Source organism: Salmo salar, chromosome 13, assembly GCF_965601325.2.
Source record: "Salmo salar chromosome 13, fSalSal1, whole genome shotgun sequence".
NCBI classification, from domain to species: Eukaryota; Metazoa; Chordata; class Actinopteri; order Salmoniformes; family Salmonidae; genus Salmo; species Salmo salar.
In genome coordinates this window covers 85973655-85998826 of record NC_138303.1, presented here as the reverse complement: position 1 = coordinate 85998826, position 25172 = coordinate 85973655, and the positions used below count along the sequence as shown (strand labels likewise).

Below are 25172 nucleotides of genomic sequence, written 5' to 3'. Positions count from 1 at the left end.
TGTGTCCCCGTGAACACAGGAAATGGACATCTCCCTACCTCGTTCGGTCTCCTGGTTCAGCAGGCTCCAGGTTACGAGGGTAACCATACTGCCGGAGTCTAATAGAGCTTCCGTGTCATGCCCGTCAACCTTCACCGGGACCATGGGTGCAGTTGATTCGTGGGGTGCTCAACAGGAGTGCCCAATAGTTCACTGCGTGACCCACCTCGTCTCCGGGGCTTGCTGATGGCATCGACTCCTCTCGAGCCGGGAAATTCCAAGCAATGTGCCCCCGGGCGCCACACTCAAAACACCTCCTTTGGTCTCCATCTTGCTGGGGTCATTGGTGGCGGGTCGGCCCTACCCCAGCCGTCTCTCCAGGGGTTTGCTGTCCTTTGGCCCTGCCGACTGTCGGTTCGGGGTACACAGCAGTGGGACTGTCCTTCCGACTCCTCGAACGGGACGCCGACTCGGCCCGACTCCCACTCAGCAAGGCCTGAGTGTTCTGCTTCCAGGAGGCCTCCAAGGTCTGGGGTGCGAATAGACTCATGCCCTCTTCATGTCGTGGGGGAGTGCCCGTAGGAAGCGATCCAGGACCACTTTGTCTAGGATGGAGAGGGTGGATACGTTGGTTAGGAGCCATCCCCTGGTGACGCGCAATAGGTCGCTCATCTGGGCTCGGGGGGATGCGTCGGGTACAAACCTCCAGTTGTGGAAGAGTTGAACCCGATGGGCCAGGCTGTACCCGTAGCGGCTGAGTATCTCCCGTTTGAGTCTGTCGTAGTTAGCCGCCTGTTCATCGTTCAGGTCCCAAAACACCTTTTGGGCATTCCCAGAGAGGAACGGGGCCAGCAGACTGGCCCACTTCTGTCTTGGCCATCCTTCCCATAGTGCTGTCCGTTCAAACGTACAGAGGTAGGTATCGATGTCGTCATCTTCTGTTAGCTTGATTAAAAACTGGTTTGGATGTGATTCAGTAGACACTCCTCCTTGTAGCTTCCTGATTTCCTCAATGAGGCGGCCATTTTGTAGCCGCTGTTCCTCCAGCGTTCATTCCTGAACTGCCTGTTGGACTTGTTGGGCCTGGATGAACTGAGCTATCAACTCGTCCATGCTGATGCTGCGTAAACGTCAACCCTGATCTGACCACGTAATCAGAATGTCCGCATTCTCCACCACTTGTGGCAGACCAGGGGGTTGGGTCAAAACATTTACACAGATCAGACACGGACAGAGCAGGATAAGTTCAGTTTCAAAGGTGTTTATTAAAATAATAGTTCAAAAGAAAAGGTATCCCCCATGAGACCCTCTCCGGGATACAGTCTTCTGGGCTCCGGGTCTTGCTGCATCCTGTGGGGATCAAAACCTGAACTCACTCCTGTTACCTCTGCAACCGTCCCCAACTATACGGGACTCCTTTCTTCCCCCAGTCTCTTCTCTGTGTGCTGCCCTTCTGGCAGCTTTATGGGACTTGTACAGCTGGTGAGCAATCAGCCCTTGATTACTCACCAACTCCCAATCAGCCCCAATTAGTCCCGGCCGGAGAGTCCGTCGAGACCTGGCACATCCAGCAGACGGAGCTATCGCCTCGTGATGTATACTCCGTCTGTCACCAGGCCTCGACATGTCTCCCCCTGGTGGCTGACCTGCTGTACGTCACAACACGTAGAGAGAAAAGTGCATAAAAAGGGAATTACATTACATTTCCGCACACTTACCTTGGATCTGAATTCGCCCGTGGTGAATTAGCACCAATTGAATTGGGCCTATATATCCAAATAAAGATGAAGGAAAATTCATCTCTGCTGAACAAAAACATCTGAAAATTCTGGAGCCTTATTTTGACGGTAAACTATAACAATAGCCTAATTGTCAACCCAAAATTATTGACAATCACTGGATTAGGTTGCATATCAAAATATCTTGAATCATGCATTCCTGTTTGGACATGTTAGATGTAACAACTTGTTTATTGAATACCATCTCAATAGTATTTTACACTTCTTATTAAGCATTGTGGATTACTTAATAAGATGATTACTCATTTATCTATTGCGTGACGCCGCTATGTTTATTGTTGTTGGTGTCACGGATCCCTCCGGAACTTATCACGCACACCTGTCCCCTATTCCCACTGATTAGAATTTGTTTTTATGTGCCCTTTGGTTTCCATTGGGGGGGCGATTATTGTTACAATGTCCGTTGGTGCGTGTGAGTACCTGTGCTGTGTGTTTTGGGCTTTCGTGCCCTTGTGGACTGCTCAGATGATTACAGGTCTCGTCCTGTGTGTTAATCATTGTGCGCGTGTTATTTATTCAAGGTACTCCTCGCTCTTTTGTTTGGGTTTCAACCCTGTGTGTTTGTTTGGTCTTCATCCCCGTGCCTTTACACGGCACGCCGTCATTTGGGCTAAATAAAAAAAACACCAGCGTGACAGTTGGGCTGGTGCCACCAGTGGAAAACAGTCTGGATCGCTGCATGTAATGCTAAGTACATTTTGTTCCCCTACCATCCACCATGCTATATCTGCTATGTAAAGACTCCTCTGTATCCTTAGTGCACCGCGTGGGCCCAGGCAGCAGCCTGTTGTATATACAGAGTTATACAAGTTATTATTGTTGGATCCCAGATAAAGGCTCCAGCCATAGGGTCATGGTGAAGACGTGTGTTAAGAGACTGAAGATGATTCAAATGAAACCCCAGACTAACATGTTTCTCTATGAAGACAACAGAACAAAACATTTTGTATTGCATAAACACTGGAGGGCTGGCTACTACCGAGAGACAACCAAGCACACACTACCAGACTGTGCTTTTCTGATGAGTGGTGACATCGTTCATACAGGAGATATTTTCAGAGCACATTCTGTTAGTTGACATGCATTTGTCTGATATGGTTCATTGTCATTATTTTCATGGTTTCTTAATAAATAAAATGCTTTTATCAGATGACTGATCATTGTTTTACTTGGAGACTAAATACTGTAATGTGTCAGAGGATGCAGAGAATGATCAATCTTTACTTTATTAAATCACATTTATATTTGACATTTATTAGAACAGAATACATCTTCAACATAAAGTGGAAAAATTAACATTTTACTGTATTTGTGACGTATAACAAAAACAATTTCTCCTTTAAATCGATGTATTCTTAAAAATAATTACTGAACCACTTGAATGATCATAATATACTTGCAGCTAAGCACAAGCTCAACATGAAATATACATTTAGCATTTCTAATTTGAATCAAATAGCATTTAGAATTTTTTGGGGGGGGGCATTTCTAAAAGAACTGGATGCAATAATCAACCGTTTGTTTTCTATCAGTGCCCAATGGAAACATATGCAGGCTGTCTTGAATCAATTAATATACATTTCTATTTTGCACAGAAGCTTTGATGCCATGTCCAGTACCTCTGTTTCATTCTCACACTTGAACATTTTGTTGGGAATGTTTGGTAAGGGGTGGTAGTTTGGGTATTGAGTGGTCTTGGCGTCGACTCCCAGCTGTTTCAGTTTGCTCACAATGCTGGGTAGAGTGTGTAACTTGGGACTGTAGTCAGACACCCGCTCAGCCAGGATGGAGATGGAAATGTTGCTGGAATATTGTCCATGTCTTCTGTACTCGGCTGCTATGAGAGCCTTCTCCACGGCCTGATGTACCTTGAACAGAGTCCACTCTGTGGCCCTGCCTCCTGTGTCGTTGTGAGCAGCAGCTAGATCACACTGTCCCTGACTGAGCCAGCGCTGAGCCTCTGCTCTATTGGGTTGTGGTACATTTCCATGATATGTATAGAAGTTGTATCTGGTATTGTGGCCCCTTGCTCTGAAGAACCTCTCTCTGTCACGCCGGTGGCGATGAGCTTCCTGGTTCCACTGTTTGTAGAAGTTTCGGAAATTTGTGTTCCATTGCGGGGATGATTGGTTCCCCGTCCTGCTGTTACCAAGATCCTCAATTCTGTTTTGCAGATACTTGAATGCCTCTGTGGCAAGTTGCAGACAGTCTGGATTTTTGTCTGGGTGCCACCTCAACCAGAGGCGCTTGATGGCCTTGTGTCTCTCTTCTGCAGACAGAGTCCAGATCTCTGCCAGACAATCCTCAATGTCCTTTTCAGCTTCTTCCAAAGACTGTGGCAAGACCCTTGTTGATGATGACCGTGGAACAGATTCTGCCAGTTGTACCAGTTCCATGCAAGTTACTCCAGTGGAAGAAGGCTTCTTTTCCCGTTTAAATTGGTACAGATCAAGGGCACTGACTAAGATTACTTTATCTTTCCCAATTTGTATTTTGTATCTGTGGGCACTCTGTCCTGATTGGCCTGTTGGTACACACAGCTGTTCCACTATAAATGCATAACACCAATGCTCCTCCTCTGCCGTCTTCTTATAGCCAACGTATTCCCCAACTTCATAGTTGTTGAGGTAGCTCATGTCCAGGGTGTCGTGCCACTCTTCAGGAATAGGACTTCCTGGTTCTGGCGGTACTTTCAGGGATTCTTCGGTATTGGTGCTACCAGTATCGGCACTGTTATGGATACCGTTCTGCTCCAGAGCCATCTTGACATCCTCCATGCTATCACACGAGAGAAGGTGTCCCAGAACTAGCAGGAGGTTTGAGCAGAGAATGTTATTGAGAAGGACATTAATCTCGTAAGTCAGTCTCATGATGACCTCACTCTTCACTTTGTGGGCTGTGTCGTCGTTGTGTTTCAGGTAGAAGGTGCAACCTTGCTGGCCCTTTTTGACATACAGCTGTGTGGCAGCAGTGGTGCCACTCAGTAGCTCCTGGCCAAGCCAAAGCACCGTTTCAAGGCTCTTGCAGCAGGTGATCTCAATGCTGCCAAAGATTGTCTCACACATGGTGGCAGCGTCGCCTTGTGATACCTGGCCCTCTTTCTGCTGTCTAATGAGACAAACCAGACCATGCCTGAAAGGAGCAGAGGACAGATGTGCCTGAAACCATCCACTGAACTCGCAGCCCTCCCCGTACTCACACAGTTGCATGTTCGATTCCACCATGTTCTCTACTACAGTGTGGGAGAGCATTTTGGGTCGTATCTCCAGGGGCAACAATTGCAGCATTTTATGATGCCCATACCTGTCGAACCCTAAATGGCAGTTGCTCAGTTTCTCCAGGAGTTTCAAGTCTTTAAGAGCACCCTCCAATCTTCTACCCTGGAAGACTGTGTCGTTGAAATACAGAGAGTCTGAAGGGTACAGTCTGCCATCTGTTGATGGTAGATACAAAGCCTTGGGAAGTTCTGAGGTCAACTGATTTTCTTCCAAATTCCTAATCAGACAAAAAAGCTGCTCTACAGCACATTTCACAGTTTCCTCCTGATTTGGTTGAAGGGTTTGCTTGTCGGTGGAATCTGCATGGATTTCTTGTAGCACGTTGCAGTACTGCTCTGCAGTAGGCTCGTCTTCGACGCCAATTTTCTTGAAGAATTCTGCATACCTAACATCCTTTGGAGGAATGCAATACAAATATGGCCTAAACTTCACGTCGTGAGGCAGTACCAGAGCTGTTTTCTTGGTCTTTACAAGAGTAGAATCTTCTTCCACCAGCACCACAGGGAGGTCAGACAACAGCTTGGGGTCAAACTCTATTGTTTGTAGATAGGTGTAAGATGTCCGGAACACTTCAGCTCGTGTTCCAACCAAGTCAGGAGTTTGGCATGGTGACTGACAGATGTTTCTGAGGTTCTCTATCACACGTTCCGGAGGAGGCTGTTCAACAGCGCCTGCTTCTCTCATCATTGTTATATGCTTTTCAATACACATTCTTAAGTGCAGTATTGGCATGGTTGTCCAAATCAGGGACTTGTGGAGATCTTTTCCAAGCAAACAACCTCTGATTGAAACTACAGTCCTCTCTCCAGCAAATGACTGGTGGTAGCTGCACAATCTCTTTTGAATTTCCACAGGAAAAACAAACTTAATGTCAGAAATAATTTTGAGAAAGTTTGGTGCTAGCTTTTCGACATCCCTTTTCAAAATAGTTTCAAACAATGTAGACGACTTTAGTTTCAGCTCTTGGAGGCTGGCAGTGACTTTGGCATCCAATTCAATTTTATGAGCAAACTCAATTATCTCCTCATCTGACACAGTGCACTTCATTTCAAGTTCTTCAAGCAGTTTCCTTGCTTGAACCTTATGAGATATGATCCCTCCATCTGGGAATATTTTCCAGAAGCTTTCTGGCACAAATCTCTCTTGCGGCAGCATGACTTCGTACAACTTCTCATTCTTATCAAAGTAGTAAGAGGCCATCTGCAGATTCCCATGGATGTTCCGAATGAATTTCACATTTTTCATTGTAGAGATGATTTTTTCATGGTACTTGTAGTTGGGTTTTAATTGTAGCAACAACAACAGTTGGACAGAGAGAATAATGTGGTTCTCGTTTAGCTTGTGTAGGAAAGGCAGAATAAACTGTACATAGTACTCCAAATCACTTAAGATTTTAATGCTCAGGTTTTCTGACAAGCTCTCATTTTCACAGTTATATTTGAGGAAGATGTTGTTGTCATCTGCCATGTACAAATCTGGAAAGCTTTCCTTGAACTCTGTTTTGAGGATGAATACATTTTGTTGTCCATCAATCCGCTGCCGTCTACCCTGTATGGTTTCAAATAATGGCAATGACTTGAGCTTTCTCTGGTAGCCATGTCTGTTTTTAGATGAGCACATCCCAGACTGCAGAAACTGTAGTAGTTTAATCAACTCATCACTAGACAGATGGCAAAACTCTGAATGTTCCAGCTGGTGGACTTGGTCTAACACAGCACTGCCGTCACTTGTCTTCAAGAGCTCAGGGAGTAGATGTTGATACAGCAGTTGGACCAAATGTCTGAAGAATTTAATGTTTATTTTCATGAGACCAAGTTTCAGGAGGATAGATGACATGTCTTCTTTTGATTCAACGTCAATCACACTGGACATCTTCCTCATTGTTTGGAGAACATGTTTGTTGTTTAGTCTTGGGCACACAACTGGCAAAATAGGGCAGTCAGAGAACAACTCCTTGATGGCCCTAAGAGCCTGATTATCACCTTCACCCTTCTTAGCTGCTAATTTGACTTGACCATCAAAGAATTTCCAAAGCGCTTTCAGCCATAAGTGCATCGTCTTGTCTGGTACATGTAAACTGCAGTGTGGATCAGTTTCACAGTTTTGAAGGAGTTGCAGAAGTATAGGTTTCAAATACTTAGCTGTGACTGGAATTGTCAATTTCTCAAGAAAGTTCCCATCTTCTAGAACCTCAACATGTTTGAAGTTGGTTTTGTAATCAGCAAAATCCTCTTGATGTCCATGGAACATTCTGTAAAATGTTGACAGAAGCTTGGGAGACTCAGGATCGAACACTCTGAGAATCTGATCTTGAGTGAGAAGGAGTGGAAGTCCACTGACTGATGTGGAATGTTTTTTGTTAGCAGCTATTTGAAGTTCGCTCTCTGAACTGGAAGTGTTCTTGCTAAGTACAACATCTTTGATACAGTACTCCAAGAGCTTGGAGCATCTATTTTTGTCTCTGATCAAAGTCTGCCCAATGGGTAGAGGTAAACCCCTTTCAGTTTGAGTTGGATCATTCAGTGGTTTCTTCCTCAGGTAGTTTCCCACCGTCAAAGGACTGACTCTTTCCACATCAACTCCAGCTGTTTTGAAGCAGGTCCATATTTCTGTCATCTTTGTTGATGAAGGAACCAACTGCATTCCAATATCTTCTAAAATAGAAATTAAGATGCTGTTCTCCATGCTTGTTAAATGAGGTGTGTCAGTTGGTTCTGTCTTTCTCACACTTGACCAGTCAACAGTGTACTCATTTACATTTGTCAGGTGTGTCATTGACTGGGGTTGGACTTGACAAGTTGATCTGCGTAGTACCGGAACAACACAGAGTTCTTTTTCATTGACTGACCTGTACACTTCATTAATCATTTCATGCCAATCTTGGCCAATGTCTTTGGTAATTGTGGGGAAGAAGGACAAGTAGGAGCTGTCCAGGACAGAATTAATAAGATGTATGGCAATGGGTTTCACTTTCTTTAGGTTGCAGATGTAATTCAGAAGGCCAGCATACAGTGGGGCAATGATGTTCCGTTTCAGAGACTCATTCCAATCAGTCTTCAAACTTTTCCCATCCTCTTTCCAGAGTGCCCGTCTGGAAGAATCTACCTGAAAGTGTCCGTTTACATGGACTGGAAGTCCAGTTTTACCAGGCAAGGGCAGGGAGCAGAACACTTGTCCACTGAAGTCATCCTGTTTAGAATGAGAGCTTACACATGCTGCCAAAGATGCCTGGGGAACTCTGCCAGTCTCTCCTTTCATATCAGTGTTTCCTTTAAAGGACCCAAACTGCTCTGCAATGATCCACTGGCTTTGCCTTTCATCAGATGATGAAATCTTGACATTGTAAATGGCTTCATGTGGTGTTGTTGGTCCATCAGACAACAGGGACTGTTGTACGTGGTTTTGAAAATAAACCTTTTCTGCAAGACTCTTCTCAGAAATACTTTTTTCAATCGAGAAAGTGATTCTGAGCGTTCCTGTGTTTGTGTTGATTTCATGGAACTGTATTTTCCTGATGTTCTTCAAGAAGAGAATCAATCCCTCGGGGTCTTCACGGAGAGCTGAAGACAGTTCATCAATATCTCTGTCATTGACGACATTGTTTGATATCTTTGAGGTTTTTGCCATGGCACACGTCCTGATAGGCAACCTAAACATGGTGCCTTTTTCAAGAGAGAATTCATTTGGGAGAAATGTATTGTAAACATCCATGAAGGTGTTCTTCAATTCGTTCTTCAGAGTGTACTTGCGGCCAGGTGATTCTCGTGATCCACCTTCAACATACTTCAGATTGGGATCAGATATGCAGAGCCATTTGTCACCGGTTAGGATCGAAGGACAGTCAGTCAGGTGGTAGACTGAGTTAAATCCAAGTCCATATTTTCCAGTTTTCCCTGGAATGTTGTGCTTTCCACCTTCTCCCAGCTGTTGAATGCCTCTCAGATCAGCTTCAGAAAATACCTGGTTGTTGTACACACACAGTGCAGGGCCTTGCAGAGGATGCCATCTCTCTCCAAATGTTCTTTCCGTGCTGTGATTTCTTTTGTCCAAAACAAAGTGAATTTCTGTGGCCTCTGCATCATCAGCATTTTGTATGAGCTCCTTCAGGATGTCCTTCTTTGAGGGATAAGCTGCAATTATGTTTTTAATGCGGACGGTCAGTTCCTCATGTTGTCCGAACTCTTCGGCAAATGGTGAGAAGTTCTCTACTGAATGCTTTTGCAGTGTGTGGTGTCTTGTTGTGTTCACCCCAAAATAAAGTGCAATGGCACGAGATATATTTTTATGGCATAAAGTGACATCTTCTGACACTTCCATCCAGGGGCTGTCATTAAAATAGAGCTGGTTAGATGGCTTCAAAACACCACTTCCATCAGGTATGAGACAGTCATCTTGGTTTTCATCAGGTATGAGACCATCATTTTGGTTTTCATCTTTGGCCTTATATAATCCCCTTAGGATTATTGTCAGGCAAGTTTCTAGATCATTATTGGAAAGTGGGTTGATTCCATAGGCTTGGCTAAGTTTCTGCAGTACACCATGGAACTGTTCTGGTGTGAATTGCTTTTGGATGCCTAGACATTTCCAGAGCTCTTTGAAACTGGACAAGGCAGGTGGAAGGACATAAAGATACGGTTTAGTCTCAAAATTCTCAATTTTTGCCACAGATTTTACATCCACAAATCTGTCTTCAACCAGGATAAATGGGAATGAGTGTGCCCTCTCAAAAATGGCTGAGGATTCCTTCTCATCATGCAGCCATTCACTCAGAAATCTGTAGCATTCAAGGGCGATGTTGAAAAGCATCGGTTTGTCAAATGTTTCTGTGTGCTTGGATGCTTCCTGCAGCTGCTGAAGCACTGTCTCAAGTGAAGGGCTTTCACAAAGTCCCAGTATGCGTAGCACTGCATCATCACTGTGTATTTTCAAATTTGAAGAGTCTACCACAGACTGTGTCATGTCAACTAGATGGCGACATCGGTCACTGTAAATGTCAGTAGGCTTTTGAAGCCTGACTGCTCCATCTTTACCTTCCCATGTATTCACTGGAGCACATGCTGGAATGAACTCTATGTTTCTCAGAGTCTCCCAGTGAGGCGAGGCTTCATCCTGTAAGGAGTCCCTCATCAGCTCCAGGATGCACTGAAGATGCTTGTATGCTTTCCCTTTTTCTTTTTGCCAAATGCTGGCAATGGTCTCTGCTCTCTCTGTGATGTCCTCCAAAGGGAGCTGGTTACTCAGCATCCCCAGTTCTGACAGACGTTGAATCCTTTTAGAGGAACAGAAGTCATTTTTGGTCCCCCCAAGGAACCGTCCTTCCTCTTGCTCAAACAAGCATGCTACTTTTCCAGGGGGATTCACAAGTTTTTTGATGAACTGGAGTTGTCCACTTTTCTTTGTAGGAATGCATGGGTAGCTCCTCAGTAGATTGTCAATGGCATCGTTATTCAGGTCAATAGCATGCAGCACAAGAGCGTTCCTACTCTTCTGGTCCATAGTGCTCAGGTTGTTGAATACCACATTTTGGTAAAATGTTTCCCAATCAAATGTTCTCTGATTTAGAATCGTATCAAAGCCGGTCTGTATGAAGCTCTGTCTCACCCACGATGGCAGTGGGACAACATGATAAGATGTGTTTGGATATCTTTGACAAACCTTCATTGCAAGCTCTCCTACAGCTTTGTCCTCTTGAATTGTTGGGTCCAGAAATCTGGCATTGCACATTGAGCACCAGTTGTTCCCATCACTGAAGAGCTCCAGAGCTTTGCCAGAGAAGTGCTGAGTGATGGCGAAGTAAAATTCATCAACCAGGGGTTTGAAAGTCTTGCTCACATTCTTTTCATTGGGCCAAAAGGTGTAGTACTGGTAACGTTGAAGGTCTCCATTTTTTGACATATTCTTCAACACTAGTAGTGTAGTGACATATGCAGTTGTAACAGCATCCTGCAGGAGAGCTCTATTCCAGTCATATTTCACTCCACTCTCCCACAGACCTCTCCGATTAGAGGTTACAGCAAAGGATCCATTCAGGTTCACCGGGAGCCCTGTGGCAACAGAGAGGGGGAGGAAGCTGAAAGCCTGGCCAACTAGTTTGGTGTCTCCTGGGACCCATTTCCCAGTCTGTGGTTCTTTGTTTAATGGTACAGCAACACCTCCTATTGGCAAGGAGAACACAGTATGCTTGTTGTCTGTCTGGACCATTTGTAAAGAATTTTGTGTCCCAAAGCAATTGTACAGAAGCCAAAACTGGACATCAGATCCATCACAATGTTGTTGAGTTAGTTCAGCTATGTTGGCTCTATGGCAGTCAATGACCTCTTGGCATTTCGCATAATGCTTCATCAGAGATTTCAGAGCATCATTCTGCATCGTTCCTGGAGGAGTGTCCTCTGGAATCTTGATTGTGCTCACAACTTTTCTGGTGGCAGTGAAGAGCGTCTCAATTTGGTCGTCTTGAGGAGGAGTGGAAGCATCGCTCGGGAGGTTTTGAAGAGATACCGTCTTGATGTTCTTCAGAAAGAGGAGATGAGTTTGTGAGTTGACCAGTTTCTGTTGAAATTTCACTATGTCATCGCTGTCATACACATTTCCACTGATTTGTGACTTGACAGCCTCCTCTCGTGTCCGGAAAGGTAGTTTAATGAGCGTTCCCTGGAAGAATTTCTGAGTGCTCTTTTTTGAAAGATTGCAATCAAAAATGCGTTCATATGGTCTGAATTGTCCAGGAAACCTGTGCAAAAGCTGCTCCCGAGATACGTCCAGTTTGATTCCAGCATTTGCTTTGTTTTGTATGTGCTTTTGCAAGTGTGTAACATTTGGGTCAAGTATCAGAAGCCCCTTGCCACTGAGGATTGAAGGAATATCAGTCACATGGTACACAGCATTAAATCCAAGCCCAAACTTCCCTATTTTTTCAACCTTGTTTTCCTTTGAGGCAGATCCGAGTTTGACAATGTTTTTCCAGTCATCCTCAGTGAAGAGCTCATCGTTGAAGGCCCAGAGACATGGTCCCTGACAGAGGGACATGCCTTGGTCTATGAGGCTGTCCGCTGGGTCTTTGTGGTCTCTGAAATCCACCATGAACTTACAGGTGTTTGCTCCAGCATCTTCTGCATTCTGAATGAGCTCTTTGAAGATGTCATTCTCTTCGTCATACTCCTTCAGGATGTTCTTGATCCTCAGAGTTATGGGTTCTGACTGCCCACACTGCTCTATTCCAATAAACTCTGGACGCAGGATCCGGGTGCTGAGGAACGGGATGTTCAGCCACTCTGCCGTCGCCGGTGAAATCTCCTCATGGATGACATGAATCTCCTCCTGGTTGTGCTGTATATCCTCCAGACTGATTCTGCTTATGTCACAAAACACTGTCTTGGACAACGGTTGCAGGGTGAATCTCTGACTCCCTGCCATGACCGGCACAGGGATATTGACCCCGACGGTCTCCTTCTCTCTCCACATCCAGTTCAGAATGGCTATTGACACTTTCAGCTCTGAGGGTTCGCCAAATGGTTGGGACCTTTCTTCAATGGTCCGTTTGATGTCATGAAGGATGTCCTCTATTTCTGTTTTTGACAGTGATGTCTTCACTCCAAACTCTGTCAGCAAGGTGTTGTATGGAAGAAATTCATCTGTCACCCTCTCAATGTACGAGCTCAGATCCAAATCAGGTGGGTAGGTCAAGACTACATCACGAGGAAAAACAAAATGGTTGTGGATCCACAGCCAAGGTATGCATCCCTTCTTCATCACTTCCCTGACCGCAGGAATGTGATTTTGCATATATTTGTAAATGCTATGCAGCTTGGTTTTAAACTCCACATCTTTATCTGGATCTGTCATTGCCTGGGCCACAGCTGCCAGCAATGTCACATTCTCCATAACCTTCTCAGCAGGAGGGAGGCGAAACAGACCCAGTTTGCTGCTTACTTTCTGACTGAATTCTCCAGTAAGAGGCATGACATGCCCTACAATGCTTTTGTACTCCGAATGTCGTATCTCCTCTGGCTTGTAGAAACTTTTCCGCTTGTTCTTTTCTTTCGTGATGCAAGGATTCTCACAAGGGACCCACTGCAGCTGTGAGAGGTGATGCAGCTGCTGATGAGAGAACTGGGAAAGCAGGTCATTGTCATTCAATAGTCTTCGAAGTGCTTCTGCTTTTTTGAAAGCCCTTTGTGAGTGAACACGTGATTTCTCAATATGGGTGGCAATATGCAACACGTTGTCTGCTGAGACTTCAATTTCCTTTGTCTGCAATCCAATACGTGTTAAGCCGTCAAGCATCTCTGGAGTCTGGGTGAACACAGCTGGAGGAAAAAAATCTTTTTCAAAAAGGACTTGGAAGGTTTTATTGTTTGGATCGAAAATACTGGAAGTCTTCTTCAATTCTCCATCTACTTCGATGAAGCTCAAATCCTTACATTTTCTGTACAAGGTCCCATTCTGTGAGAAGAGGATACGGCCATGCTGTAAAATCCAGGTCATGATTCTCTCAGTCTCGTGTTTCTTGAAAGACTTCCTCTCAACTCCATCAACCAAATAAATGGCCGCCTGGGCGGTATCCAGGAGATCAACCTTGAGCAACAATAGGAGCCTGCGATCAGCCTCAGTTACACACCGGACAATGGAATCCAGCATGGGGAGCTCTGTGGGGAGAGCTGGGGTGGAACTCAGAACCACTGCCTGTTTGGATTGGGCGGCAACGTATTCTCCGGCCATTGATTGGAAGAGAGGCATCTTTGAGAGCAGATCTCGCTTCTGGACTTTGAGAGAATCCAGAGTAGATAGGTAGGCTTTGAGTTCCTCTTTCTCATGGTGAGGAGCAGACCTGATTCCACTGATGACCTGACTGGCATCTAAGTTCATGAACACCTGTAGAATGTTCTGAGGCGATGGTGGTAGTACATACGAGTCAAGATCTTGGTGTTTCAGGCACTCATCTCTGTTCACCACTGTTCCCCCAACATTCTTTATCACTTTCTCAATTTTGTCTGGTAAGATGCTTTTCCGAAAAATTATGGTTGGATTCTGTTGTAGTCTTGCAAGTTTGACTGAATGGCTAGTATCGTGAAGAGGCTCGATGGGTATCAGTGGCATACCTTCAAAACATCTCAGATATCTCCAGTGAGTGTTGAGATATTTCCAGAACTCTCTGAGCCACCTCAAGGGTGGGTGCTGGCCACTCCCTACCTTCCAGGTGACATGACCACCTGTCTGTTCCCAGTCCTTTGGGAGACTCTTCTTGGCAAATGTAGCCACGATGTCAGCATCCACATTGAATACTTTGAATCTCTCTAAAATTACAGAGATATGGCAATAATAACCATGTAAAAAACATGCAGGTATTTGCAATTCTATATGATATTCAAAACCTTTCAGAATTTGTACAATATATTAACTTACTTGTTTTAGCTAGTTGCCTCAAATGGTGGATGCTAGTGTCGCTGAGATCATCCGGCAGAAACAGGGCTTCGCAACCTGGCAGCAGCACTCTGAACGATGAGAAGACTTACTTGTAAATTGTTAAATGAAAAAAAGGTATGGATTATCCATATGAAAAATACTGCACTGTATATTTAGATTATTAAGAATTTACCTTGGAAATGAATCATTGTCAATGAGAGCAATGTCCTTCTCTTCATTTGTGAAGGTCTTGAAAGTCCCGTCGCTGAGAGGCAGCATCTTCAGATCCCTGAGGTTGTGATATTTCTCATCACTCAAGATGAACTGCAGCAGAGACCGTTTGTCATCGTTGGAGAGGTTGGACACGGCATTTCTGCGGAGAACACTCCTTACAAGAGCTGGAGTCACCCATTTCAAAGTGTCACGGTTTGGGAAGGCCAGCTGGACAGCTCTGGAGACATGATCTGGGAAGGTGACAAGCTTTTCTCCTCCTGCAATCAAGGTCCTGGTCACGGCAGCCATAATTTCAGATGCCTTGGGGTCATTGGATGGACACACAGACTCGGTAGGAGAAACAAACTGCCTTTCGTCTTCAGCTAGAGAGAAGACAGCAGTGTTCTGTCTAAATAGACGTTGTAGAATGTCCTCAGCAATCCCATGCCATTTGTCTTTGGTCTGACTGAGGTCTGGCCAGATCTTGTACACAGCTGAGACGGGGAGTGTGGAGGTCTTGGCTAGGTTGGTGGCATCCTGCAGCATCAGGAGGTATGTGTGAGGGAGGACCTCCTTCACCAGCAGCTCGTTCCACATTGCAGCTTCATCATACTTCTGGTCTTCCTCCTGCCACTTGATGTGTCTTCTGTTGTCAGCGAGGCCGAAGCAGGCGTTCACATGGACCGGGAGTCCAGTCTTGTTGGAGTCGTTGTTAGGAAGGGGCAGGAAGCAGCTCAGTCTGCCCTCAGTCAGGACGTTCTCCTGGCCACACGGAAACGCCAAGTCAACATGAGGGCGGAAACTTAGCTTCTTGGCAAGTGAATCTAGCTTTGGTATATTTCCATCTTTCATGCAACATGTTGTCACAAGCCACCTGGTCTTTGTCTCCTTCTTGTTGTTGGAGGTAGAGGTGATGGTTTTGAAGCAGGTTGAGCCCGTGACATTTGACTCACTCCTGGACTTCAGATCTGGACCAGCTGTGGGACTGGAGGAGGTCACTGAGAACCGGGTGTTGACAGATCCTTTCGTGTTAATGTGCTGCAAAGAGACTAATGACACGTTCCTCAGGAACAGAGGGATTATGTCTGCATCTGCAATGAAGCTGTCGAAAAGCTGAACTACTTTGTGGTAGTCATACAGGTTATCTGAGATCTCTGAGGCCTCACTGCGCAGAGGAAACCTAAAGAGTGTCCCTTTAAAATGCTGCTCCTCGTGGATGATGTCCTTCCATCTCTGGCCACTGACTAGTTTGACAACATCTCTGAATGGTTGGAACTGATCCTGCAGATTCAGGAGAGTTTTCTTGTCTTCCTCATCCTCCAGAGACCACCGGAAGCCTCTATCCTCCTCAAACAGCTTTTCCTGGGCGTCCAGGAAGCCAAGGTACTTGGAACTGAATATGGATGGTACATCTAGAAATGATCAGATGACAGAGCATGAATGAAATGCTGTAATCTTCCAGTGTATTATATAGATTTCCACACTATGAGGTTGGAATAATACTATGAAATTGTGAAAATTATAATTCCCTTTAAGTGTAAGAGCTGTTTGAAAAGACCACCTGAATTTTCAGCCTATTTTTCTGGGATGGAGTTTTGGCCTGCCTGGTGACATCACCAGTTGTAAATTAGTTAATAGACCAACAAGAAAGAGTTCCAAAACTCTGCCAATAACAACTAGTTTTACGTTTTCCCCTCCCCACTCAGACTGTCTTAGCAAAATTCTTGCTTGAGAAATTGCTCTTTGCTAAGAAGCTAGTTTTGTTTATTTTTGACCATTTAAATTGAAAACAGTCACAGTGAGGTACTTAATTGTTACCCAGAAATGATAATGAGATAAAAACATCTGCATTTGACATTTAATAAAAGCTGGCTATAAAGGAACATTTTAATTTAGCAATGGGCGGTATGGCTATATTTCCGTTATACCGGGATACAGTGGGAAGAAAAAGTATGTGAACCCTTTAGAATTACCTGGATTTCTGCATAAATTGGTATCTGATCTTCATCAAAGTCACAACAATAGACAAACCCAGTCTGCTTAAACTAATAACGCACAAACAATTATCATTTCATGTCATGTCTTTATTGAACACACTGTGTAAACATTCACAGTGCAGGTTGGAAAAAGTATGTGAACCCTTGGATTTAATAACATGAAATGGCGCCGACAGAGATGGACGCCTCGCTTCGAGTCTTTTATGTATTATTTCTTACATTTGTTGGATTCGGGCTAAACTTTGAACATTGCAATATTAAAGACATGATAGATCAGATAAATAGTATGTAAAGGAGAGATCTGTAGAAAGACAGAGTGGCTGTGGAATGTGCTGGGTGAACGGGAGAGAGATCACAGAATTGCTATAGGGGAAGCGGATGGACATCTGTGGATTAGGCGAAGGAGGGGTTGAGGTTAGGTCAGATCCCCTGAAGGGAGTAATAAGGGTTTAGGATCCTGTTACCCTCTTCCTGTCGAACCATAAGATGTAAGGATCGGAGAGAAGGAGGAGTGTCCAAAGTGGGGTATATATACTTGTGATGGTGAGAACATGTTTTTGTCTGAATTACAGCTGTAACGACCCTTTGGGAAAAATTAAACTTGGTTAAGCTTCTCTAGTGTCCATGAGGTATTTACTCTGAAAAATGAGAGCCTAACACATTGTTACCCCAGGAAATCTTAAGTCTTATTACATACAGCCGGGAAGAACTATTGGATATAAGAGCAATGTCAATTTACCAACATTACGACCAGGAATACGACTTTCCCAAAGCGGACAATGGACCTAATCCCAGAAGCCAACCCAAAACAACAGCGCCGCAGAAGGGGAAGATGGAGCGGCCTCCGTAGACATGCACATCGCCCACCGCTCCAGAGTATACTACTCGCCAATGTCCAGTCTCTTGACAACAAGGTAGATAAAATTAGAGCAAGGGTTGCCTTCCAGAGAGACATCAGAGATTGTAACATTCTCTGTTTCACGGAAACATGGCTCTCTCGGGATATCGTGTCGGAATCGGTTCAGCCATGGGGCTTCTCCATGCATCGCGCCAACAGAGATAAACTCCTCTCTGGGAAGAGGAAGGGCGGGGGTGTATGCTTCATGATTAACGACTCATGGTGTAATTGTGATAACATACAGGAACTCAAGTCCTTCTGCTCACCGACCTAGAATTTCTTACAATCAAATGCCGGCCATATTATCTCCCAAGAGAATTCTCGTCAGTTATCCTCACAGCTGTGTACATTCCCCCTCAAGCAGACACCACGACGGCCCTCAAGGAACTTCACTGGTCTATGTAAACTGGAAACCATATATCCTGAGGCTGCATTTATTGTAGCTGGGGATTTAAACAAAGCAAATTTGAGAACAAGGCTACAGAAATTCTAATCAGCATATTGATTGCACTACTGTTTCTAGAAAATCCAAGATGGCGTAGCAGTCAGATGTCTTTGTCCTCATATTGTCCCGTGTATATATCTTTTTTCTTCGCATATCTTTTTTATATATGTTTCCTAAACTTCAATATACTCTACTGCAACCTGCCTCACCCAAGTATTTTTCATTACTTTAGAACCGGGATCCTCCAACAGAAGCTAGCCAGCTAACTAGCTAGTAGTCAGCTAACCACTGCTAGCGGTCATCAGCTAACCTCTACCTCGGAAATCTCTCGCCAGTTTGCACAACGCGATTCAAACCAGAGCATACCGGACTTATTTTCTCTCCATATCCCAGGATTCCTATCGCAAGCTCTGAACCTTTTCACCTGGTTCATCGCAGCTAGCTAGCTGCAATCCGAATTGCTACTCCTGGCTAACGTCTCTGTCCCAAAGCAAGCACCAATTAGCCTGGAGACAGCCCATGCTAGGCCCATCTCCTGGCTAGCTGAAGAGGTCCATCAGCCACTCCTTGGGCTACAATACCTACTTTGGACCCCTTTTACTACACAAAGCCCTGTTAATCCATCACGACTGGACTACCGACATAACCTGCCCGAGGGTTCTTTTTGCAACAGACCCCTCCATCGCGACGTCCCCTGAATGCCCATCTGCTAGCCTGCTATCCACGGCCCGCTAGCTGTCTAGAGCATACAGTGAGGGAAAAAAGTATTTGAGCCACTGCTGATTTTGTACGTTTGCCCACTGACAAAGAAATGATCAGCCTATAATTTTAATGGTAGGTTTATTTGAACAGTGAGAGACAGAATAACAACAACAAAAAATCCAGAAAAACGCATGTCAAAAATGTTATAAATTGATTTGCATTTTAATGAGGGAAATAAGTATTTGCCCCCTCTCAATCAGAAAGATTTCTGGCTCCCAGGTGTCTTTTATACAGGTAACGAGCTGAGATTAGGAGCACACTCTTAAAGGGAGTGCTCCTAATCTCAGTTTGTTACCTGTATAAAAGACACCTGTCCACAGAAGCAATCAATCAATCAGATTCCAAACTCTCCACCATGGCCAAGACCAAAGAGCTCTCCAAGGATGTCAGGGACAAGATTGTAGACCTACACAAGGCTGGAATGGGCTACAAGACCATCGCCAAGCAGCTTGGTGAGAAGGTGACAACAGTTGGTGCGTTTATTCGCAAATGGAAGAAACACAAAATAACTGTCAATATCCCTCGGCCTAGGGCTCCATGCAAGATCTCACCTCGTGGAGTTGCAATGATCATGAGAACGATGAGGAATCAGCCCAGAACTACACGGGAGGATCTTGTCAATGATCTCAAGGCAGCTGGGACCATAATCACCAAGAAAACAATTGGTAACACACTACACCGTGAAGGACTGAAATCCTGCAGCACCCGCAAGGTCCCCCTGCTCAAGAAAGCACATAAACATGCCCGTCTGAAGTTTGCCAATGAACATCTGAATGATTCAGAGGACAACTGGGTGAAAGTGTTGTGGTCAGATGAGACCAAAATGGAGCACTTTGGCATCAACTCAACTCGTCGTGTTTGGAGGAGGAGGAATGCTGCCTATGACCACAAGAACACCATCCCCACCGTCAAACATGGATGGAGGTGGAAACATTATGCTTTGGGGGTGTTTTTCTGCTATGGGGACAGGACAACTTCACTGCATCAAAGGGACGATGGACGGGGCCATGTACCGTCACATCTTGGATGAAAACCTCCTTCCCTCAGACAGGGCATTGAAAATGGGTCGTGGATGGGTATTCCAGCATGACAATGACCCAGAACACACGGCCAAGGCAACAAAGGAGTGGCTCAAGAAGAAGCACATTAAGGTCCTGGAGTGACCTAGCCAGTCTCCAGACCTTAATTCCATAGAAAATCTGTGGAGGGAGCTGAAGGTTCGAGTTGCCAAACGTCAGCCTCGAAACCTTAACTTCTCTAGGGCCGGCGGGACGAAATCATCCCACCTATGTAACAGCTAGTGGAATCCTGTGGCGCGTTATTGAAATACCTTAGAAATGCTATTACTTCAATTTCTCAAACATATGACTATTTTACACCATTTTAAAGACAAGACTCTCGTTAATCTAACCACACTGTCCGATTTCAAAAAGGCTTTACAACGAAAGCAAAACATTAGATTATGTCAGCAGAGTACCCAGCCAGAAATAATCAGACACCCATTTTTCAAGCTAGCATATAATGTCACAAAAACCCAGAAGACAGCTAAATGCAGCACTAACCTTTGATGATCTTCATCAGATGACACACCTAGGACATTATGTTATACAATACATGCATGTTTTGTTCAATCAAGTTCATATTTATATCAAAAACCAGCTTTTTACATTAGCATGTGACGTTCAGAACTAGCATACCCCCCGCAAACTTCCGGTGAATTTACTAAATTACTCACGATAAACGTTCACAAAAAACATAACAATTATTTTAAGAATTATAGATACAGATACAGAACTCCTCTATGCACTCGATATGTCCGATTTTAAAATAGCTTTTCGGTGAAAGCACATTTTGCAATATTCTAAGTAGATAGCCCGGCATCACAGGGCTAGCTATTTAGACACCCAGCAAGTTTAGCACTCACCAAAGTCAGATTTACTATAAGAAACATGTTATTACCTTTGGTGTTCTTCGTCAGAATGCACTCCCAGGACTTCTACTTCAATAACAAATGTTGGTTTGGTCCCAAATAATCCATTGTTATATCCAAATAGCGGCGTTTTGTTCGTGCGTTCAAGACAGTATCCGAAAGGGTAAAGAAGGGTGACGAGCATGGCGCAATTCGTGACAAATTTCTAAATATTCCATTACCGTACTTCGAAGCATGTCAACCGCTGTTTAAAATCAATTTTTATGCCATTTTTCTCGTAAAAAAGCGATAATATTCCGACCGGGAATCTGCATTTAGGTAAACAGACGAAAGAAAATAAAGCATGGGGTCGACTCGGGCACGCGCCTAAGCCCATTGTCCTCTGATCGGCCACTTGCCAAAAGCGTAAATGTGTTTCAGCCTGGGGCCGCCTCGATATCATTCAGCTTTTTCCCGGGCTCTGAGAGCCTATGGGAGCCGTAGGAAGTGTCACGTTACAGCAAAGATCCTCAGTCTTCAATAAAAAGAGCCAAGATGAACAACAACTTGTCAGACAGGCCACTTCCTGTTTGGAATCTTCTCAGGTTTTTGCCTGCCATATGAGTTCTGTTATACTCACAGACACCATTCAAACAGTTTTAGAAACTTTAGGGTGTTTTCTATCCAAAGCCAATAATTATATGCATATTCTAGTTACTGGGCAGGAGTAGTAACCAGATTAAATCGGGTACATTTGTTATCCGGCCGTGTCAATACTGCCCCCTACCCCCAACAGGTTAATGACTTGGAGAAGATCTGCAAAGAGGAGTGGGACAAAATCCCTCCTGAGATGTGTGCAAACCTGGTGGCCAACTACAAGAAACATCTGACCTCTGATTGCCAACAAGGGTTTTTCCACCAAGTACTAAGTCATGTTTTGCAGAGGGGTCAAATACTTATTTTCCTCATTAAAATGCAAATCAATTTATAATTTTTTTTGACATGCGTTTTTCTGGATTTTTTTGTTGTTATTCTGTCTCTCACTGTTCAAATAAACCTACCATTAAAATTATAGGCTGATCATTTCTTTGTCAGTGGGCAAACGTACAAAATCAGCAGGGGATCAAATACTTTTTCCCCCCTCACTGCACATATTCTCATTCACCCATGTCGTGTCTTTAGTATCATTAAAGGTGAAGACAGTTATTTTATCAAATCAATTCTCTGTAATTATCATTACCTGATTAAACTAATCATGTACATTTAACTAGGAAGTTGGGGCACCACGGAAAATGTTCAGATTAAAGTTATAATCTTCAGAATATAACTCTTCAGATATTTTAATATCTGATCAATTAGTCTTCTATTAATGAATTATTATTACCTTCGTCAGTCTCATCTGAACGTCGTAAATTGTTGGTTATCTGCACGAACCCAGCCTTCACTATAAATCATCCATACACCAATTGGCTCAATTATTTATTTACTAACTAATTAAACAATTACAGAATATACAATACATAATAACATTATACCATCCTAGTGGACTAAACAAAAACAGTTTGGTTATAACACAATAGATTCAGAGAAGAGACGGGGTTTAGGAAGGAAGTGTCACGGTCGTTGTAATAGATGGACCAAGGCGCAGCGGGTACGTGAATGCTCATTTTTATTAATCCAAAACAAACACGAAAAAAACGATAAACGGACGACAAAACAGTCTTGTAGGCAACACAAGAAACAATCTCCCACAAACCCCAAAACAAACATACTCCTAATTATAGGACCTTCAATCAGAGGCAACGATAGACAGCTGCCTCCAACTGAAGGCCCCAACACCAATTAGCAAAACATAGAAATACAAATGACTAGACAGAACATAGAAATAAACTAACATAGAACAATAACCAAAAACCCCGCAATACATAAATTACATAAATCTAACACCCCTCTACATACACAACCACCCTGAACCATATAAAACAAATACCCCCACCACGTCCTGACCAAACTCAAATAACAAATAACCCCTTTACTGGTCAGGACGTGACAGGAAGGCTAAGGAACATGGGTCTCTATTGGACCTGGGAAGCTATTCTTACATAAATACATATGCCACTAACGATAGCTCATTCGGAAAAGCAATGCATTGTATTTACGTGAAGCTGGCTTCGATTGTTGAGTTGGTGATGTGAGGCTCTGGTTTGCCCAGTCTATGTCGCCATGTTCTTTGTGAAATCTTCTGGGTCGTCGTGTGAGAGGTTCACGTGGTCTGAGAGGTTCATCTCACTCTGGAGATTCGTCCACGTCAGTCAGTGTTCTCGTATTAGATTTGCTACCTTTCCAGCTGCAGCCTGTTAGGCTGTCATCTAGGACTCACTTCTTCTTGAGTGATCAATAGTTCAGAGTTCATACCATTTCATGTGTAGAGCAAGCTCCCACATTTCCTGGCCTGTATTGTTGACATTAGAATTAGCCCTTTTAAACGTGAGGACAAATCCTTGCGGTATTCGGAACTTGAGTGACTTTTTGTTATGTAGAGTGGATATTCAACTACTCGCCACCACAGCTCACGCTGGGGTTTGCTTAGTTCAATGTGAATTGGGTCACTGGGGCTCTTATAGAAATGTAGAAAAGGGATTGGTTCATAATTCCCAAACAATGCCTATTCACTTGGGTGTGGCTACTGACTTAGTTAAACTTTACAGGGAAGACTATTTTCTCATTTTAAAGTTATCACATCATTTCGCAAATAGTTTAATCTTTACTCATTCATGTTATACAATAATTAGATGCAAACCTCATAACTGAGGGACCTGTATGAACAGAGTTTGGGTAATGTAGCTGTATTGTCTTTCATGAGGTCACAAACATGAAACAAAATGGATCGGGGTCATAGCTGGCTTCTCCAACGACCATTTACACATTCTCCAAAATAGGAGTATTGTTCAATTCTCAAATTCTAGGACGTAGTAGAATTGGGAGGGAGAATCACTTTCTCTTACTGTGAAACACTCTCAATTGCATGGTCAGGGAGGGTCTCTGTGGTATTTACGACGTGGTTGTAAGGTCGTAAAACTGCCCGTAAAAAAATGTAGTTGTTAGATATTACTGCACTGTCGGAACTAGAAGCACAAGCATTTCGCTACACTCGCATTAACATCTGCTAACCATGTGTATGTTACTAATACAATTTGATTTGAACAGGTTGACCCTCCTTTGGCAGCAATAACCTCAACCAAACGTTTTCTGTAGTTGCAGATCAGACCTGCAAAAAGAACAGGAGGAATATAGGACCATTCCTCTTTACAAAACTGTTTCAGTTCACAATATTCTTGGGATGTCTGGTGTGAACTGCTCGAGGTCATGCCACAGCATCTCAAATTGGGTTGAGGTCAGGATTCTGTCTGGGCCACTCCAGAAGGTGTATTTTCTTCTGTTCAAGCCATTCTGTTGTTGATTTACTTCTGTCTTTTGGGTTGTTGTCCTGTTGCATCACCCAACTTCTGTTGAGCTTCAATTGGCGGACAGACAGCCTTACATTCTGCTGTAAAATGTCTTGATAAACTTGGGAATTCATTTTTCCGTCGATGATAGCAAGCTGTCCAGGCCCTGAGGCAGCAAAGCAGCCCCAAACCATGATGCTCCCTCCACCATACTTTAGAGTTGGGATGAGGTTGATGTTGGTGTGCTGTGCCTTTTTTCTCCACACATAGTGTTGTGTGTTCCTTCCGATCAACCCAACTTTAGTTTAATCTGTACATATAATATTTTGCCAGAAGCGCTGTGGAACATCCAGGTGCTCTTTTGCGAACTTCAGATGTGCAGCAATGTTTTTTTTTGGACAGCAGTGGCTTCTTCCATGGTGTCCTCCCATGAACACCATTCTTGTTTAATGTATTGCAGACTCGTCAACAGAGATGTTAGCATGTTCCAGAGATTTCTGTAAGTCTTTAGCTGACACTCTAGGATTCTTCTTAACCTCATTGAGCATTCTGCGCTGTGCTCTTGCAGTTATCTTTGCAGGACGGCCATTCCTAGGGAGAGTAGCAACAGTGTTGAAATTTCTCCATTTATAGAGAATTTATCTTACCGTGGACTGACTCTTAGAGATACTTTTGTTACCCTTTCCAGCTTTATGCAAGGCAACAATTCTTAATCTTAGGTTATTTTGACATCTCTTTGTTCGAGGCATGGTTCACGTCAGGCAATGCTTCTGGTGAATAGCAAACTCAAATTTTGTGAGTTTTTTTATGGGGCAGGGCAGCTCAAACCAAAATCTCCAATCTCGTCTCATTGATTCGACTCCAGGTTAGTTGACTCATGACTCCAATTAGCTTTTGGAGAAGTCATTAGCCTAGTGCTTCACATAATTTAAACATTCACAGTGTAGGTTGGAAAAAGTATGTATTCAATATAGACAATAAAAATACAATAATTGGTGTGTTATTAGTTTAAGCACACTGTGTTGGTCTATTGTTGTGACTTAG

General features: G+C 43.9%; 1 protein-coding gene across 2 annotated transcripts in view; it reads right to left on the bottom strand.

Moving 5' to 3' along the window:
• Positions 1-2744: 2744 nt before the first annotated feature.
• The window catches only part of LOC106568039 (sacsin), a 35862-nt gene continuing 13434 nt past the window's right edge, over positions 2745-25172 (bottom strand). Inside the window, exons 6-8 of one of the 2 annotated variants that reach the window (XM_045692279.2) lie at positions 14652-16083; positions 14459-14547; positions 2745-14349 (exon numbers count right to left, since the gene is read on the bottom strand). In XM_045692279.2, coding sequence (XP_045548235.1) covers positions 3344-14349; positions 14459-14547; positions 14652-16083 — 12527 coding nt within the window. In that variant the 3' untranslated portion in view covers positions 2745-3343. Of the gene's footprint in view, positions 14350-14458; positions 14548-14651; positions 16084-21864; positions 24720-25172 lie in introns of those variants that run through there. The other variant, XM_014138043.3, reaches the window with a different exon arrangement.